Here is a 19,948-nt window from a genome sequence, read left to right on the forward strand (position 1 = left end):
ATCATTATAAAGCATATTATTTATTTATTGATAAATAACCTTTAAATATGGCCTTGTTGACAAGTATATAATAATTGAGAAAACATAAGATGAAGAAATAGATTTTTGACTAGAGAATATTATTGTAAAGAATAAACAAAATGCTTGTAAGATCAACATTTTTAACATAAATAAGATAACTGCCGAAAGAAGAGAAAAAGTGCCACAATAAATAAAATAAAAAATGATCGCACCCCTAATTTTATGATGAATAACATGATTTCGGACAAGAGTGTCATTGATGAATAAAAAAAAAGTTAAATATTGCTTGTGGCCCTCAATCAAGAAAAATAAATTATTTTCAATAATAATATACAATCTCCAACAGCAACTAAGGGCTCATATTATTTTGTGATAACGGCATAAAGTAGTCCAATATTCTGAATTGTGGTAACACCAGATCACAGAACATTTGCGTGCAGATAAAAAAAACACAAATGTCGTACATTCGGCAAATACGTATAAAATAAAATAGGTTTGTCTTAGAAAAGTGATTGTATTCTTATTAACCCTTTGTCGTGTATGGGCGTCATATCACGTCCAGAAATAAATGCTCTCGAGTATGGCTTCAATATTCCATTATTACAATAATGTTCTGTTAGTTATCTCCAGTTGTTTACAAACCCTTCAAATGGTAAATCTTTTTTCTAATTCATTGAAATATACACTTAAATATATATAATTTTTTGGATTTAAGAAAACGATATTGTAAAGTATGTGTATTTTAAAATGTTGGATTAGTACATTGTTAAAAAATACAGTCAAAGAATAAATATACAAGAAGTCCCTCGAGTCGAGGCTTAAATTTTCAATACAAAACTGTGTTTATGAAATTCAAATGAGATGGAGATCTAGAATGTCAGGTGTGTATAAGTGAGACGGAGCGCTGGGATGTTGAGCAAAAAAAAATATTTGTTTCCATTCAAATTTGTATGGAAGGCATTCTAGTGTTATTTTATGCCTATAATTTTGTTTTTCAGAAAAAGGTCACTCTCAAAGAGCTTAAAAAAAAAAATACAATGTCACGTTTGAAGAAATCGCATGATTTTTATGATTATTGATTTTTTTTTATAAGCTAGGCAGAAAAAACTTATGATTAAAACTATAAAATAAATAAGATAAGAATTACATTATATAAATGCAGACGATACCATATAAATAACAAACATTATTTAACTAAACATTCAGGTTTATGGAAAAATCATGTTATTTTTTTGCATGAGGGAATATTAAAGACTAGTAAAGTATGAGGATATATATTGAATTATATTGATTCAAATGAATTGAAAATACAAAACTTGTCTTATAAGATTTGTTTGAGTAGAAAATACATACATTTTAGTTTATCTAATATGCTCAAGAAAAGTTGTGCTTTAATATGACAATATACACACATATAAAGTGACTTCTCGACGAAATCGCAAAAATATAATTAAGTGCTTTCAAAAAAGGCTTCTCTTAATGCGTGATTGCATAAACCTAGTCTTACATACTAAATTACAATAATATAAAAAATATAAAGATTCAATTTGGTAAAAAATATTTTTACAATAATTAAGGCTAGTATTTGAAAAACTACTAAGAATTGATTTCATTTTTGGTATTCCATATTTATCATATCTACAAACTTCTGCAAATACATTAAGAGAACTTTTAAAGGTCTGCGCACAAACTGAACATCAAAAACAGATCTCCTATCATCAGGATAATCTACAGGCTGTAACGCGGAACAACTTAGCGGGACTGTAATCGTACATTTCTTTGCGAAGCCGCAACATTTTTACCAGCTACCTACACAACATTATTTAAGCACTGTAGGTACGAGTAGGTGTGAACCGCCATGTTTGTTCACAATTTAAAGCTGACATCGTCTTGCACATCAGTGTGAAACATTTTTTAACAAGATCTATTAGTGAAACTTTAGTTTTACGAATCAATTATTATTGAAAAATATGGACACCAATTTTTCGCAAATGTTCTACACGCAAGCTTCATGTGATAAAATGAGTTCTAGCATGTGCGTACAGCACGCTCAATGCCGACAACAATTTAACAGGTTTTTTGATATTTGATGTACGCAGACCTCAACTGTTCTAAGATATCTTGGCTTTCCTCAGGCACTGAAGACTGGAGGTAGGACCTCAAGGTCCGGAGGCCGAACTATTATGTAAATACAATTCAATTATTGCAAGTGAGATTTGGTTGCATGGTTAAATTTACAACAGGAACGTTTACATTTAACAAAGTCCTCACTCGGGAAAATCAATATGAATTTATATTATATTGTAATAATTCTCAATTCACATTAGGCCAGTAAACTACGGTAGTTTTGAAAGTATAATAACTTCTTTGCTTGTAAAAAATTAGAATGTTTTACAATCAGACTCAGTTCAAATCACAACAGAATTAAAGAAATGTGTGAAATTGATTTCTTCAATTTGAAAATGTTACGGTTTTTACAATAATTTATTAATTCATAGCATTATATCTACATAAATTGTGATGTAGTTTACAACATCACAAATTTCCAATAAGCTTATTTCAATTCCAATTGTACCAAAGCAAATAAAATGTATATTATTTTTTTTAAATAAATCTGGTGATGTCTGCTAGATCCGGGCTGACTTATACATACATATAATATTAGTACATATGTATAATACATTTTGTTATGACATACACAATATCGATAAAATGGCACTCAAATATGGAAAAGTAAGTTGGGTGTTTAAATGTCAGTGGATCAAATATTACTTAATTATTTACCAGCAGAAGGCCCTAAATAGTACCCAGTTTCATGTGGTTCAATATTACATCATCGAAATACTTGGTTAAAAATCTGTTAAATTATTACAAATGCTTTTTGTAAATTGAAAAGTACATAAATGCATTTCAAATACAAGTGATGAGAGGTGATAGTAATTTTAAAGTATTGTTACATTTCGAGGTAGACTCACATTATTAGTTGAATCTAGATCAGTGGTTCCCCATTACCAGTTTAGTTCCCAATTAAACCTGCGTACCCCCAGGGGTACGTGAGGTTACTTGAAGGGGTACGCGCGCGCACTGTATGGACATTTAGGGTACATGAGTTTGGGCTCTTTCTCGAAGGGATACTCAGTAAAAACTATTTGAGAACCACTGATATAGACAGATAATTTTTTTATCAGCTTACACAAGTTATAGCAAAATAAGAAAATGTATTCAAAAAATTAGATTGCTACTTATCAAAATTTTTATGATTTCTCAAAAATACATGCATGGTATAGAATTATCAATGTGCATAATATACAAGATTATATTTGATGTGTAAAATTTATGGGTGTATTGATTAAGTTAGAGATTTTTACACCAAATAAACTAATGTTACCGTTCTTATCAATTTGGCACATCATGCACCAGTCACACTGTATAATATATTTTATAGAAAAATTTAAAATTAATCATAAATATTTATGAAAATTATTGCACAAAAGATCATGGTTTTGACGTAAAAAATATTAAAAAATCAGATCAACATGACAATTTATTCAATAAGTTAATTTTTTTATGAGAAGCTGCCAATATAATGTTAATAAAATACGAGTGTCATGAGATATCCCTAGTTAATAAAATACAAGTGTCATGAGATATCCCTAAGGTAAATTCGTTTTATACATTTTATTCATAGAAATCGAAATTGATAGACTTGCCCTACAATAAAATTCCAGTATCATTTCGATGGGCTGGAGGTGTGCCTGCACAAATTTTTGGCACAGGATGGTTATAGAATTTTTTTTTATAATCTACGACATCTGTCGTACGTTCTATGCCGAAGAACGCACATTGAAATAAACCAGACCCTATGCAGAAAAGTAAACTTGGCTAAAGTAAGGCAACGGTTTACAGCGCAGGGCATTGCGGGACTTTTCTGTGCGGGATCGGAATGTTTGTAAAAACGGTTAAAAAACCAAATTGCCGTCAAATCGGGTTGCGTAGCGAGGCTAAAAATGAGTGAGGTGTGTAAATTAAAACACATTTGTAAAAGTATCTAACTAAATAGTGTAACAAAACATTCAGAAACAACCCTGAACTTTTGTTTACCCGATTTGGGATTGTACGATGAGCACAATCGATGTATACTCAATCTTTTTGACCATCGATATATTTCGATTCAGGTAGGCGACATATTACGCTATACATATCATGGCTTGGTCTATTTCAGCATATCGCTTGCCATACACTACCAATAGGCCAAGCCACGTAAATATATCGCTTGCCATACACTACCAATAGGCCAAGTCACGAAAATATATCGCGCTTATAGTGTAGTCTGTCACAGGCAATGTTTATCATGGACAAATCGATTCTGTCAATAATCATCACACAGTCCGAGAAAATCATTTTGAAACGTGATGACATTTCAAGAAATCGATTTTGTCAAAAATCATTCGAAACCACAGCCGTCACGTTATTGGTCAGAATTTATCGATTCCCAAATCCGAGATATGTTAAAAATATCTCGAATTGCTTTGACAAACGAGATATTCCCGTGGGTACATTATGTTATGTACTACCTAATATGATTCGATATGCATTTGGGATAACGCCAGTGTGAAAACATTGCTTTTGCCCATTTATTGCAAATGAAGTACTTACTAGTGCTTAGTACTTATTAGTGCTCTTGCTGAACTCTGAGCGAACCAGCTATTTGCAAAAAATTGTAAAAAGGAATAGTAATTCGTAAGCGGATTTTATTTTCGCAGACTAAATGGTGATTTTACAATATGAGGTGCATGTATACTGCCAGATTCGTTTATTGACGAATTACACCCCTCCATGCACTTGGTATGTTCCCCTTTCCCTAATGGGCCGGTCTATCAACTTGGACGTCTATGATTTTATTTTATCTGACAATAATAATTGTCATCCCAAAATTTGAATCATAAATTTTCAATTTGTACGCATAATGGATTTGAAATAATCTAACTACATACATGGCTTTGTTTTCAAACTATAATAATGTCTTGTAAATTCATTAAAAGGCAAAAAAGCTACAATGGAATTTGCCTTACACTTATTCGTTGATGTTTCCTTAAAACTGTTAATTACGAGAAAGTTGCTTTTGAATATCAAAAACAGTACAAAATATTAACTGGCCAAATTCCTTAAAGTCCTCGAATATATCATTATTTGCTGGGTTCGGGCCCCATTTAACAACATTCATTAAGGCTCCGATCGGCAACATTGGAGTAGAATTAATTATCATATTAAACCTTCTTCGTAAAGTGATATTTACACCTCGGCTGTTGAAAGTTGAATCAAAACACTGAATATACCAATATTATGCGGCACGCAAGGTCAGAATAGTAAAAACTTACCTTATTATGTAGGTATAGTTAAACCGGGCGTAACTGTATTAACACTAAACCTGAGCGTAAGAATCTATGTAGTAAGTTAGACGGATAGTGTTTTGAATAAGTCCCCAAAATACAGACTTAAAAATTTATGTTCTTCTATTAATTTAGTGCCATAATATTGAATTTTTGATTTATCAACTTCACATAAATATTGTGTTTTACATTGGGAAAGTACGCATTATTTTAGAATCCGATGCCAACATAAGAACAATTTTTTACGGCTATTATCACAGAATATACAAAATGTCATATTATTTTTTTTAATTCAGTGTTTTTACTTTGACAACCGAGTTGCAAAGATTTATCTCTTTACACGTCTTCTATTACTATGGTAATAAAATAAGATCTGTATGCTGCGTGATTGATGTTTCAATGTCGATCGTGGAACATTTGAGTGAAAGTTGTTAAAGCGGGCCGTCAGTTAATTAAATCTTATAGTAATGAGTAGACAGTTGGATACAATTCACTGAGCAAAAGGCTTATGTATTTGGATTAGGCAATATTAGCTGGTGGTGGGGCCCATTGCAGCGCCTATATAATAGACCAGAGAGGGATGAGGCCTTACATGATCTCGCACTTTCTCTGGTGGCGCTTCTGGGGCTCCGGCCTCAGGACTGCTCGGACCGCCTCATCAAATACCTGAAATAAATACGATAAATTATCAATCAACTAAATTTACATTGGTGACAGACATGTTAACACACTTCCTATGGGAAGGGTAGTTCTACCTTTTATGCCGGTCCTACTTGAATGGCGGAAAAGGCTTTGCTGTCTGATAATTTTATGTAAACATTTTGTATCAATCTCTTTGTAAGTGTCCCAACTATGTGTATATATAGGTATTTAACCCTTCAGTACTTTCATCACTTTTGTACAGTTTGCAATTTTTTCTGTGTATTTCAAATGCGCTACATACATCTTATTTTTTAATTTTCCATAAAAAAAAAACTGTTTTAGAAACTAGATAAAATTATCCTTTGGGGGTTTTGAAAAATGCTAACTTTGAAAATTATTATACTACGGAATCAACAATCGTAAACAAAATACTGGTATTTAAGTTAGAAGGTGACCATTCTTAATTAAAAAAAAGATTTACATTCCTTATTAGGATGTGGTTTCTGCTGCGGTGTTAAGAATAGTCATAATAATATCATGAATCATTATTATGTTACTGCAATAGCAAAAAATCACCTCTAGGGCCCTTGACATTGAATAAACAACATATATGGAGGTACTATGGAAAATTGTTGGCACCGGGTTATTTATTTATGTGTAGATATTCGGGAAATCAACAGTAATATTTTATCATTTAGTTTTATTTACATATTTCAATTAGAATTAATAAAACCAATTACAGATTTACTCCTTGTAATTTTACCTCTAATTAGAAATTTTATAAATTAAATTTACGACAATTATAAAAAAATAAGACAGGACATATAACAAATTAAAATTAAAAAATGTGACACGTATAAAAGACATTATAATTACAGGATAGTCTCCATAATCTGGTCAGTTAAAAACCGAGTCGGTTCGGTTTAACGAATTATCGGATTGCTGGAATCTTTAACCCTTAGGAGCCGAAGCCCTGCATTTGCTGTGTTGAAGAATTGTGCCCACGCACATTACGAAGCACTGCAATTGCAGTGTCGACCTTATACATTCATTTTGCCTTCGGATATTACTTCTAATGGGTATGTTAAACACAAAATTCAAAATTACTTAGTCACTTTATCAAATATGGTAGGGTCTTCATTTGGCCTTAACAAAAATGTATTCTCATTTATTGAATATTTGTGCTTTCTTCTACAGTAGAAAAACAGTTAGATTTTCGGAAAGTTGGAGAGTTTGATGTTTTCTGGAACTTTTTAACTTAGATGCTACATAGCACATAAATCCTTATATAGAGGTTGTAAGCATAGATATCTTTAATATCACACGTTTTGTCTACGATTTTAACAGAAGAATGTGTTACTTTTTTCTTTGCAAAACCAAATTACATAGTATGTACTTCCCGTAAATAAACCACTCACTAGATCGATATCTTTGGGATTTTGGTATGAAACAAACAGGTCCTCTATTTAACCATAGATATGCAGATATATAGACAGTACAATTCTCATTCGGAGCCAACTTATAATACAAAAAAAAATAAAAATGAATGAGAGTCATAAACAGACTAATATTGGATAAACAATATATTAAAATCTGTCAAAACTACACGAGAACGGCGTAGTTCGAGATGAAAATATCAAACAACCATAAATGTTCCACTCAGCCAGCAGTTTATTTCATAGACTTTTTTATTGGTGGATATAGTTAGGCAACAATATGACGTCACAATATTTCTGTTCCAATTTTCGATCGGAGTTATACCTCCTGGTACTACCATTGCGATGTTTCAAAATGTTAACAACGGCAGTTTATTTTTATGCAGGTTTAATTTAAGAGTTGATTTTTGATTAAGTTCCCCAATCAGCATGGTGCTATATGCGAGGATACTAATTGTAACTAATATTTGATTTGCTGGAGTCAGTGCACTCTTCATGAACTTATGATGAAGTAATCGCTGAAAACAAACTGTTCTAACATTGGAACTTTTAAAATCCCTATTATACCTTACTTGACTGTTTTAGAAAGAGTAGCACTTCCTTGCAAATAGAGTAGTGGACGCATGGAACAAACTTCCACAAAATGTCATCGATTCTACTAATATAAAGCAGTTTAAAGCTCAATTGGATTCTTATTTGGAGAGAAGAAAGGATTAGCTTATTTTAAATAAAAAAAACTCAATTACTGTTAAACTTATTGTGAAATCAGATACAAGCGCATCAGCACAATGCTGCCTGCTCATCTCTAAATAGTATAAAATAAAGTTGTCATCCGCGTTTGTCTGTTTGTGCGCTTAGTTCTTCTAAACTATGCAACGGATTTTGATAGGGTTTTCACTATCATTTGGAGAATTTCTTCCGGAAGGTTTGTATTTATAACACATGCATATTATATTTAAAGAAAGTAGAGAAAACTCGATGTTTTGTAATCAAGTCGTAAAAAAATATTTTCGGGAGCTTACATTGCTAAACCTGCAGGAATTGTATATCTTAAAAAGGTCTACAGAAAAATCCACGAATGTATATGTCTATCTCTTAAGGATAGCCCCCAGCAACACCGGATACACGTTAAAAGCTAGTTAAAATAATATTTCATCAATTAATTTCATCGACATCGTCTCGCTCGATGAATCATCGAAGTCCTTACAATAATGTACATATGAAGTAATTACATATTACATAATTTTCTTCAATGGTTAACGTCTTGTGTTTTCCCCATCCCGTCCCATCTTCCGGTGGTTCGGATTATACAGTGTGGGGCAAAAGTAATCACCCTATTGGAAAACGCTATAACTTTTGCAAATGGCGCCAAATGTTAATTCGGTTTTGACATTTGTGAAGTAAACAAACGCAGAATACAAATCGACAAGATATGAATCGGTTTACTCCGCAAGAATGCGGAATAACAAGCAGTACCAAAGTTTATCATAAAAAAAAAAATAATACAGCAAAAGAACATCGGGTGATTACTTTTGCCCCACCCTGTAGTTCGGATTACGGAGACTATATGTATATTGTATAGTTTTTAATGAAAATGAAAACACTGATCCTTTTGTTAACTCCCTTAGAGCGAATGTTTTGTATTTTGAAGTTTATTAGTGTATGTATACATATATAATTAAATTTAAAGTGAATTTGATTGTAACATACCTGTTTAAGTCCACGCTGTGTGAGGGCCGAGCACTCCATGTACTTGATGGCCCTTATTTTATTGGCTAACTTCTGTCCCTGCTCGCGCTTCAGGGGGGACAGACCCTGTTCTGACAGCAGGCTCAGTGTCTCCCGGTCATCTCGCAGATCTATTTTGGTTCCTGCCAGACAAACGTAACATATTTTTAATGCTATATAATTAAATATATAAACAGATATTTGAGGCAGTCAGCATTGAAGTGGCGTAACCAACAATTTTTTTTTGCTCAATTCTATATATATATAATATAAAACAAAATATTTTATTTCATCAAATAGAAGTAGATAGAAAAAAAAAGTTAAATTTCACATTTTTAGCTTAGATTTCGCTTCGTAGAAGCATCTGCAAGATTCAAAATTTAACTATTAAATTTTTAACCCTGAAGATGCTTCTACGAAACGAAATTGGTCGGTCTTAATAAAATTTACAACAATTCGTGGTATTTATATTCAGTGATAACAAAGTACTTTATTTTTATTAATAATATGTCAAACCACAAAATGACTGCTTTTTACCAAAAAATAAAAAAAAGATTTTTTTTAAAGATGTTTTGTTGTAGACAATACCATAATTGATAAAGTGAATTTTTATTTTTGTATTTAACCACTCAGAACATTAGAACGTCAAAAGACGTAAATATGATAATAGCGGTCAAGACATTAGAACGTCTTTTCACGTAAACGCGCGAGATTTTGCAAAAATCGATTTATTTCCTTCACTAGTATACGGATTGCCATGATTTAAAAAACAGATTATCGATAATGAATAACGCTACGCGTCTGTATTCAAGAATATCTATGGAACGTAGAGGTGCATTATCTAAGCCGATTGGATCTGTCATCTTGTTCGTTCATAATTTATTGCGTTTCTAAATAATTTATTAAAAATATTTTAGTTTGAACGGTTAATATTTTGAGGTGACTAATAGTTTTTAATTATATTTCTTCAATATATAAAGTGTTATTTCTTTATGATACTCAGAAAAAAGTACATTTTTCAAAGCTTTGAAATAATTGTAAGCGATTTTTACATATTTTTGACGTTTTCATAAAATGTATATTTAGAAACGCAAATATTTACGTATAACAACACAATGCGATAGTGGATTTCATAATCTTTCCAAAACATTTTTTAGAATGAGGCTATGTTTCCCAAAACGTGAGTTATGAAGTTTTTAGCAAAACTCGTAAATAACACAAAAATTATCACGTTTTGACAGTTCGCAAAGGAACACATAGTAAATAAAAGTCTTTGTCTGAGAGGTTAACTAACCTAGTGGAGGTAATATCTGAAGGCAAAATTAATGATTAAGGACAACACTGCAATTGCAGTGTTTGTACCTTACATGGGCACGATTCTTCAACACTGCAAATGCAGAGCTCTGGCCCCTAAAGGTTAATAGAATACACAGAGGACTAACCATAATGTCCTAAAACAATAATAATAATGAATTAATCAATCCTGGTGATATAGTAATTGCGTGTGAGAGTAACTTAACCCAATCATCAAGTCGGTGTACTCTTGACTCTAGACATTTGGCGGACTTCTGAATTTGATATACGGATACCGGGGAATTACAGAGCTTGATTCTGTAATAATTGAATGGAAGATTACTGAGAGAGAGTACTACGTACAAATCAACATAATTTGCGGACTTAATAAAAACATGACTTACCAACTAATATCATGGGAGCATCTGGGCAGTGATGTTTAATTTCTGGATACCATTTTGAAGTGACATTTTCAAATGACGAGGGACTGAAACAAAAAAGAAAAATAATGAAAAATAGTTGAAATTCTGAGCAAAATGTCAAACGGCCTTTCAAATTCTTGCTCAGTCAATATAATATTTTTTATTATTTCAGGGAAATCTCCTGGAGTTTGTTTTTTTTTTTAATATTCATTTTTCTTTTAAGACTTATTTAACTCTTTGCACGTTGCCGTATCAACTGTTGTTACGGCAAAAATTCTATACTCACACGCGGCTGTATCAACAGTTGATACGGAAACTTTGACGGCCGATATTCCAGCTCTCTTTCGTCATAAATGTATTTCTTGCTCACTTGGATATTCGTAGAACTATCACGATGCTGACATCTACAAGAATCTCTCAAAAATAAAATTGTATTTCATAAAGAAGATCGATAATCAAGTGCGCCTCTTCGCGCCTTTTAGTCCTCTAGTTTACATTTTTGTCAACGGATGACGTTAGTATGTCACTAGTATGTCATTCACAACTTTTCATAACTAAAAATGATAAGTGATCATGGAGTCCCACTTGTGTCTATCGACGCAGTGGCCTAAGTACACACACGCCGAGTGAATGGTGGGACCACATTCAAAAGATACGGTACGTCTTTGTATGAAATTTTATGTTTTTGTTTTTATAAACATCTAAGAGTATTGACACACGAGGATTTAATTTCATATTGTGGAGAATAATCTGTTATGTCTATATAGTCCGATAAATCATGCCAGAATATGCCATAGGTATTTGAAAATATGTACCGCGTACGGGTATAGATAAAACGGAGCAAATTAAGGCGTTCAAAAGGTTAAATAACTGTAAAAAAATGTACAAAGTTAAAGTTTGATTTAAGATTTTCACGGCCAAAAGTATTTTTGTTATTTGTTTTTGGGGTATTATGCCGTGTTGCGCTAACTCCTTCTTTAGCTTAAGAAGCTTCTCTAATATTAAGAAGACATCTATCTGTCTGTTTGGCTAAAGAAGGAGTTAGCGCAACACGGCATAATACCCCAAAAACAAATAACAAAAAAAAAAAAAAAAAAAAAGTTAAAGTTTAGTTAATAACCTAGTACATAGCACTTATTAACTATTGACCATCACGCCGTTTCCCTGCAGGGGTAGGCAGAGAGGAGACCCTTCTGTTATTCTGACTCTTGACATGGCCCATCTCAAGTATTTGGTTCACTTGATCGTGCCATGACTTCCTCGGGCGTCCCCGACTTCCTCTACCATTCACATTGGCGTAATATATTATTTTTACACTCCTTTCTTCCTTTATTCACTCTACATGCCCAAGCCATCTAAGCTTTCCTTTCTTAATCTTACTCATTACGCTTACATCAGCCTTGCATTCTTTGCGAATCTCCACATTTCTCACACAATCATACATAGTTTTACACACATAAGCCTCAGGGATCTCATTTCTACAGCATTTAGACTACTTTCATCCTTCCTCTGCCAGTGCTTTGCCTTACAGCCATACATCAGGGTAGGTACCAGTACTCCATTGCGGAGTGCTAGCTGTGCTGGACAATTTTTTATTAGCGCCAAACACATTTACACCTCCATTAACAGAGTTTCCCACATTTACCCTTCTTTCAAAATCTCTATCAGCCTTTCTCATCTCTCATAAACATACTTTCCAAATACACAAACTCATCCGCCTGCTCCAAATATTCATCATTCACAATTGCAAGTAGCACTGAGGTATATAATTACCTAGTAACACTGAAGCATATTAAGAAGACATCTGTCTGCGGATAGCTGAGCGGCCGGAGTCGGTCGTAGTCCTCCTGCCCGGCCGTGTCCCACAGGCCCAGCGATACAGCCACCCCGTCCACCACCATGGGGGCTGAGTAATTGTCAAATCTAAAAACAACAAACACCACACATTTCAAATACTCGCTCCACTAACAATGAAAGCGACAAAACAAATGTAATGTGCTGAACACAGATATGTAATTTATTAAAATCACTAAAGTATGCTGCTCTCTTTGGCAGAGATAGTAGAAAAAGAGTTGTGCATATTTCATGATGTCACATGAAGTGTTCTCACTGTGGGGATGATCTAAAACGTCTGAAATGGTGAATGCGTTAAGACCAGTGAAGGCATATGAAGCCTGCTTGCATTCGAAGAGTAGAAAGTAGAGAAAGGTCGAGCGACGCCAAGTACACGTCAGCTAGTTATTTACTGTAATTGTAAAGCTGCACATCTCGACACAGGAATTCCCTAGAGAGATGAGCGGCTTATGTAAAGCTGCACATCTCGACACAGGAATACCCTAGTGAGATGAGCGGCTAATGTAAAGCTGCACATCTCGACACGGGAATTCCCTAGAGAGATGAGCGGCTTATGTAAAGCTGCACATCTCGATACATGAATTCCCTAGAGAGATGAGAGGCTTATGTAAAGCTGCACATCTCGACACAGGAATTCCCTAATGAGATGTGGGGCTTATGTAAAGCTGCACATCTCGACACAGGAATTCCCTAATGAGATGTGGGGCTTATGATTTTATTGTAATTTACTAATTTTTTTTTATAAATAAAATAAACATGTTATGTACCATTTTAAAGTGAAATGCACTGCTGGCAAATTCAGTCAAGGGCCGCCTCTGTCTATTATGCCGGCGCCAGACATGTGTTCAAATAAGTGAACACTTATTTGAAGACTTTGCTCACACATTTGGTCACTTATGTGTGTCTCTGCCAGATATGTGTTCAAAGATTTGATCACTTCTTTGAGCTCACAGTTTTCAAATAGACCTCACATTAAAATAAATAATGCCATCACTAAGTGAAAACCTTTCCGAAGAAGTTTTCTTCGAAAAATTAGTATTTTGTCTTTATGTAACCGTGCTAAGAATTTTGTATCAGGTGTTTGTATCGATTATTAATAAATTACATAAAGAATTATGTAGCAAAAATGATTATTTATTTACTAACCACAGCTTCAGTACAAATTGACACACGGTACTCATATATACCCCCCATAAACGTATGGAGGGCATCAAATGCAAACCATGAAGGTTTGTAAATATCCTGAACACTAGATCCACTTTTGGTAGATTCTTTTACTTTCTTCAAGCAATCTCTGTACTGGGTTAGTCAAGTGTTTCTTTTGCGCTTTCATTCCTCGATAGCGCAAGGTATTGAGAAATTCCGTTGAATACGGCTCCAGGCGTCATTAATGTTATTTTTGTTTTTATGCCCTTTTCGTTTTGGATCCCATATGTCAGGCTCTCCTTGTAATTATTCAATGAATTCAAACACGCCCTCATTGTTACACTCCATCGCTAGTTCGCTTGGTTATGGCTTGTTTGTGTACGCACGCGGCACGACAACTCTCCACGGCGACGCTCGCGCTACTGGGCTTCGCGCAGTGTGGCAGGCATGCAAACATTTTGACTTTGATCCCTTTGATGTGCGCCAAAGAAACCGACACGGAACGGCAAAGCGCACTTAAGTGCGCAAATAAGTGAACACAGTATCAAATGCCCGTGCCACACATGTGAACACTTATGTGAACACTTCTTTGAACACATGTCTGGCGCCGGCTTTATAGGCAATAATTTATACTGCATGCTTGCGTAGGTACATTTCTAACACATTCCAATAGTAAATACACTGGTCATAAGTGAACAGGTAAATGTATATTCAGAAAAAATATCACCACATAAAGGGGGTGATGATTTATACAATATCCCGGTCTTGGTGAGGCAGTTAAGATACAGCGTTTTGAATCCAGAATGCTGCCTTTGAAACTCAACCTCATTCATAATTTCATGAGTGGAGTAATCAAAATTAATTTATTCATAATTCGGCCAAATGAGGTTGAGAATCTTTTGGTAGAGCCAGGGCCCAGGGCTGGCCCTGAGCCAAACGGCGCCTGGCACTATTAAAAACCTCTGATGTTAAGTTATTATCAGCGCCTTGGCAAATTGGCGCAAAGGACCGAGTGGAGAGCATCTGTGGTTAACCCTTAGAGTGCTGTGGCGCTCATAGGTAGGTGTGCGAAAAATGTCAGCATTGCGGTAGCGCTCATTTTGACAGTTCACTTTTGGCGCGCGTCAGTGACAATTGTGTTCCCGTGTTCATATTTTTATTAATTAAATTGCATTCTAACTTTCTTCAATTACACGTTTTTTCTATAAACACAGCTATTATTATTATTTTTTATATTCCTAATTTTGATTTCAGAATGTCGAACACAAGTGAAAGTTCAGATATAGATGTTGAAATGACAGAACTGCGTTAGTGATTATGAGAGCGAAAGCGGAAGTGATATTGCGGTTCCTGTCAATCGGAGGTTGCGTGTTATTAGTGACAGCAACGATAGTGAGGATGACCTTAAAAATGTGACACAATCAAAACAATTCTTGGAACTACCGCCAAATGCTATGTTTGCAATATATTTTCCACATATTTTCTGGTCAATAATTATGTAGTATTCAATTTCTGTGCTTTTATTACCATAGTTTGAAACCTTCTGAAGGGAATGTTGAAAACATTATGCAAATTAGTGTATTGTAACAGAAATGGCAAGTGTTTTTCTTTTTTTATATAAATTATCTATGAAAATGCACTTTTTTACTGGTATTTTCAGCATATTTTTACAAAATATTTATAGCACTAAAAGGGTTAACAAAACATTACTAACTCCATTTATTTATCTCTAAATATAATAAAACAAAGTCATTATCAGCATCTGTCTGTTTGTGCGCTTAGTTCTTCTAAACTACGTAACGGATTTTCACTATCATTTAGAGAACTTCTTCCGGAAGGTTTATAATATATATTACATGCGTATTACATTTATAGAAAGTAGAGAAAAGTCGATGTTGCCGGGTACACGTCCGCTAGTCTTAATAAATAAAAATTCAGCCTGCGTATGTTTATGCACGCAAAAACTCGAAAAGTAGTTGACCGATATCGCTGATAATTTCTAAGTTTGTTCTAATTAGTGCCAGGAGTGTTTAGAGAGGGGTTTGAATGGTAGAAGAATTTGGGGACGCCCGAGGAATACTTAACGCTATATCTGCACCGGAATGAGATATGGAGTCGAATTAAATTCATTGTAATGTAGTTTTTTAACAGTAACATTGTGGTATATAGTAGTGAATGGCGGAAGAAGTCAAAGACTCCTGAAAAAGACATTAGCAATAGCGAAGCATTGCGGGATCCACTACTTCGAACTAATATTAATTCAGTAAAACTATTGTCAAATTTAGTTCGAAACATTACAGTTCCTTTATATAAGGGGTATAAATGAGGGGTAGATGGTCTCCAAGTTCGAGGGGTAAGGCTTTCGACTAGCAATCCAAAGGTCGCAGGTTCAAATCCCAGCCGTGCAAGTAAATTTTATTTGATGAATTATTTAACAATTTATTCATTTAAAATAATATACACTATCATTAGTGGAAGGTACTCTCAGTGTGGCCCTGGTGTAAGATCACCATTCAGAATTGAAATGGCTTTAATAATAATAAAATTTGGTTGATTTGTATAGCGCCGTTTTTGTTTGCTCGGTGACTAGATCTGAATATCCAGGTACTCCCCCACTTTCCTCTACCCACCACCTTCAGCCTCGCGAAATACCCCAATTGGTAATGCCATAGGCTCACTGGCAGACAATTGGGAGCAGTTGGGTCTCTTTTGCGGTATTCATATAAAAAAACAAAATAATAAAAGCAAAACTGGCACCATCCACGCTTTGTTCATTTTGACGTAATGATTAATTAGTAATGTATATCTCACTTGCTACAAAGAAAAAACGACTCTTAGGACGGGTTGTTTCGGAGAATTTGAACAATTCATCAAATTTCAACGTTCATTTTCGGGTTCTGTGAAAGACTTATTCAAGTTCTGTTTTTATATCATTGTAGGCTAGTTGCTTGACAAAACTGAAATAAAAACAGAACTTGAAAAAATCTTTCACAGAACTTGAAAATGAACGTTGAAATTTGATGAATTGTTCAGATTCTCCGAAACAACCCGTCCTAAGCCATTCAAAAATTACTTTTAAAATGGTGGTCAAATGCATAACCGCCTTTCTTTCACTTTTGGTGAGGTTCAAAACTGCCACTCTCGAAATGTACCAATCACGAGCCAGAAAACAAAAGTACTTCGCAAATCCAATTTGGCCACCGTGCTGGTTGAAGTTCAAAACCACCACTGTAACAAATGTTTAAGCTCAAAAACGCCACTAAACTAATTTAACTGCAAAACCTTCACTATTCAAAATACATTCGTTTTTAAAGATTCAAATTTAAAAATGATTGATTTGAGAATGAGAAACTAAAAAAAGATGCATAAGCTTGAAATTAAAAGATAACTGGGGAGACATACAGTAGAACCAGAAGACATAGCCACATACCCAATGACAACCCTGGTGAACTTTATTAAAGGGACTGGGTTGTTGTTAAAGGAATGAGATAGCACAATGGGCCTATGACCTAAGTGCTCACGGGAAATACGTGTAAACCGTCTCCGCTTTAAAAGTCCGTGTCAGTCGATATTATTATTTTACTACTATTTAACTCATTGGTAACGAAAAAGAAACCCATAATCGCATATAACTTCAATATTATTGAACAATAAAGAAAGCTTTCACTCCCAGTAAAGTCCGTAAACAGAATCGACCGCTGTATAAGCAAAGGTTGATTTCACCGAGAATGAGAATTTGCGCGAGTGACGTGGATGCGGGGGGACGCAGGTGCCCGGTAGCGAAGCTGTCAAGCGCTGGGTACATATAAAGAGGCATTCGGTACCTAGTCCGGGTGATTTGAAAAAGGAGGAGTGGGATCTGCTTCCCTCAAAGGACTCGGGTTCTGAACTCATTCCAGCTGAACCTACAAACCGCTATTTTATACCGCTCATAAATAAAGTAGGTTAGGGTGACATAGCTAAGATTTTTTAGGCTAATGTTCTTTGAGCCTTATACCTAGTCTTCATTAACACGAAAGAGGATAAAGACAAGGGATAATATACTCACACTGTGGGGACATATTCTCCTGGAAAACTATCAGTTGTGTAGGATATTAACATGCAGGTCTTTCCCACTGTGCCGTCTCCCACGACCACACACTTGATTGGCCGCCCAGAAGACATCTGCGGGAAAACATAACCAAACTTATAAATGTACTCCTGGTCAATAAAATTTCAATATATTTAGAAGCTCTGTAGAAATCTCAGTGACAAGCAAAAAACGTAAATTGTTGATTTTTTTAGTACTAAACTGCCACGCGTCGCATAAGGTTGTGTGCTATCTCTAAATAAATTGCATTAAAAAAGTGCCAAAATTCCCTTGTGTGTGATGAGGTAGTGTTTTTTTATTACTCGGAAAACACTATTAAAAGTCAAGGAATAACATTTCATTTGTAAGTGCTGTCGCTAAGTAAACCTCACTATTTAAAATAATCTAATCACTCCGTTTATTTATATGCTTGCGGTAAAACAACACACAAATCAGCAGTAACAATGAGCATCAACAACAATCACTGCCATTTGCAAACTGTCGTTGCTCTATTATGGCATTGCACTGACTTGATCACCTCAAAATTCGTAAGGCGCCCAGGCTTGTAACTTTAGTTGGCCTTGAGGTAGTATTCGATGCAACTTTCGAATACGAAAACGATGTCTGGTCTTAACGTTTATTTTGTTCATGCACACATATTCTTTGAATGTCTATGTTTGTCATATATGAACGAAGTTTGAATTAAGAATTTACTGGAAACGAGTGTTTCTTACTTGCCACATTTTATCTTAATTTTGTGAGACAATTACAAGTCTAGGTGTATTGTAACTTTATTGTTCCTGGTAGGTTCAACAATCGATTTACTATTCCCCTCGATGGGAATCAAACCAACAATCTCGTCACAAAGACAATCTTTCTAACTGCTCCACTACAGAGGTTGTGTTTATAAACTCATGGAGGATGTACATATATTGTAATCCACAACCTGAGGTGATGTACATATATTGTAATCCAAAACATGACAAACATCCAATTATTATTATAATAATTTTTATTTTCATCCCAAAATCACTACAAAATATTATTTTAAGAGCATGTTTATCTTCTATTGTACCTAAAAGTTTATTCTACACTTTCAAATAAATACGCATAGGTACAATAATGTTGTTATGTAAATCACATTACGAATCCTATTTCGTGGAATAATTAATTACATCGGTTGAATCATCAAAACCATTCTAAGAAGAATACGTAAATAAGGGATCTAATTTGGACTATTTCAGTACTCCGCTTGTGAATGCAACTGAGAGGTGAGAGATGAGGATGAACCGACTTAAAAATAAAAATAAGCATATTATTGCAATTCTAAAATAGCCCAAACTTTTGGAATGGGCGTAAAAAGTTGACGAGGGTTATTTTTATAAGTATTTTGTCGAAAATAAAGTTACGATGATAGACAGTCAGATGTTTTTAAAGTTAACGCCAATTATTCGTGTTTATTCCGACTATATAAGCGTTCTTCACAATTGTAACGAAGGGCTTGGCCATTCCTTTGAGTTTAGTTTCATTGTCAACATTGAAATCAAAATAAAATAGAAACGTTTGTACCTTATAAAAGCATAAAATAAACAAAATAATGCACTTCCGCGGCTTTTAGTACTTTAATAATAGGAAATGACCGGCAAATTTATAAATTTCACTTAAAAACCAGGACACAACACGCAAAGACAAGGCGATTGGCGAATCTAATGTTGCCTTAGGATAAAATAACCAACGTGAGTCATCCCATGTCGAACTGAGGGACGTCTGGATTTCGTGATTGATTGTTTATTTTGAGCGAACCGGTCATCATTTTGTTTAATTTTATTAAAGCGGCAAGAGTTATTTATAGTTAGTTATACCGAGAATAATGATTTATTATTGTATTTTTAGGTGATTTAGAATTTAGCCTACCAGCGTATCTACTTATTTATTAGTTCATGGGAG

General features: G+C 34.3%; 1 protein-coding gene across 1 annotated transcript; it reads right to left on the minus strand.

The window, feature by feature from the left end:
• Positions 1-850: 850 nt before the first annotated feature.
• On the minus strand, positions 851-19,706 carry Mtl (Rac family small GTPase Mtl). Its single transcript, XM_089639524.1, has 6 exons — positions 19,571-19,706; positions 17,981-18,096; positions 12,706-12,855; positions 10,915-10,997; positions 9,200-9,360; positions 851-6,077 (listed from the first exon to the last, which is right to left on the minus strand). The coding sequence occupies exons 2-6, from the start codon at positions 18,094-18,096 to the stop codon at positions 6,000-6,002; spliced, it is 588 nt and encodes a 195-aa protein (XP_089495650.1). The 5' UTR covers positions 19,571-19,706; the 3' UTR covers positions 851-5,999.
• Positions 19,707-19,948: the final 242 nt, after the last annotated feature.

Source organism: Hesperophylax consimilis, chromosome 14 (assembly GCF_061612785.1).
Source record: "Hesperophylax consimilis isolate HC1 chromosome 14, BYU_Hcon_1.0, whole genome shotgun sequence".
In the NCBI taxonomy this organism is placed as follows: Eukaryota; Metazoa; Arthropoda; class Insecta; order Trichoptera; family Limnephilidae; genus Hesperophylax; species Hesperophylax consimilis.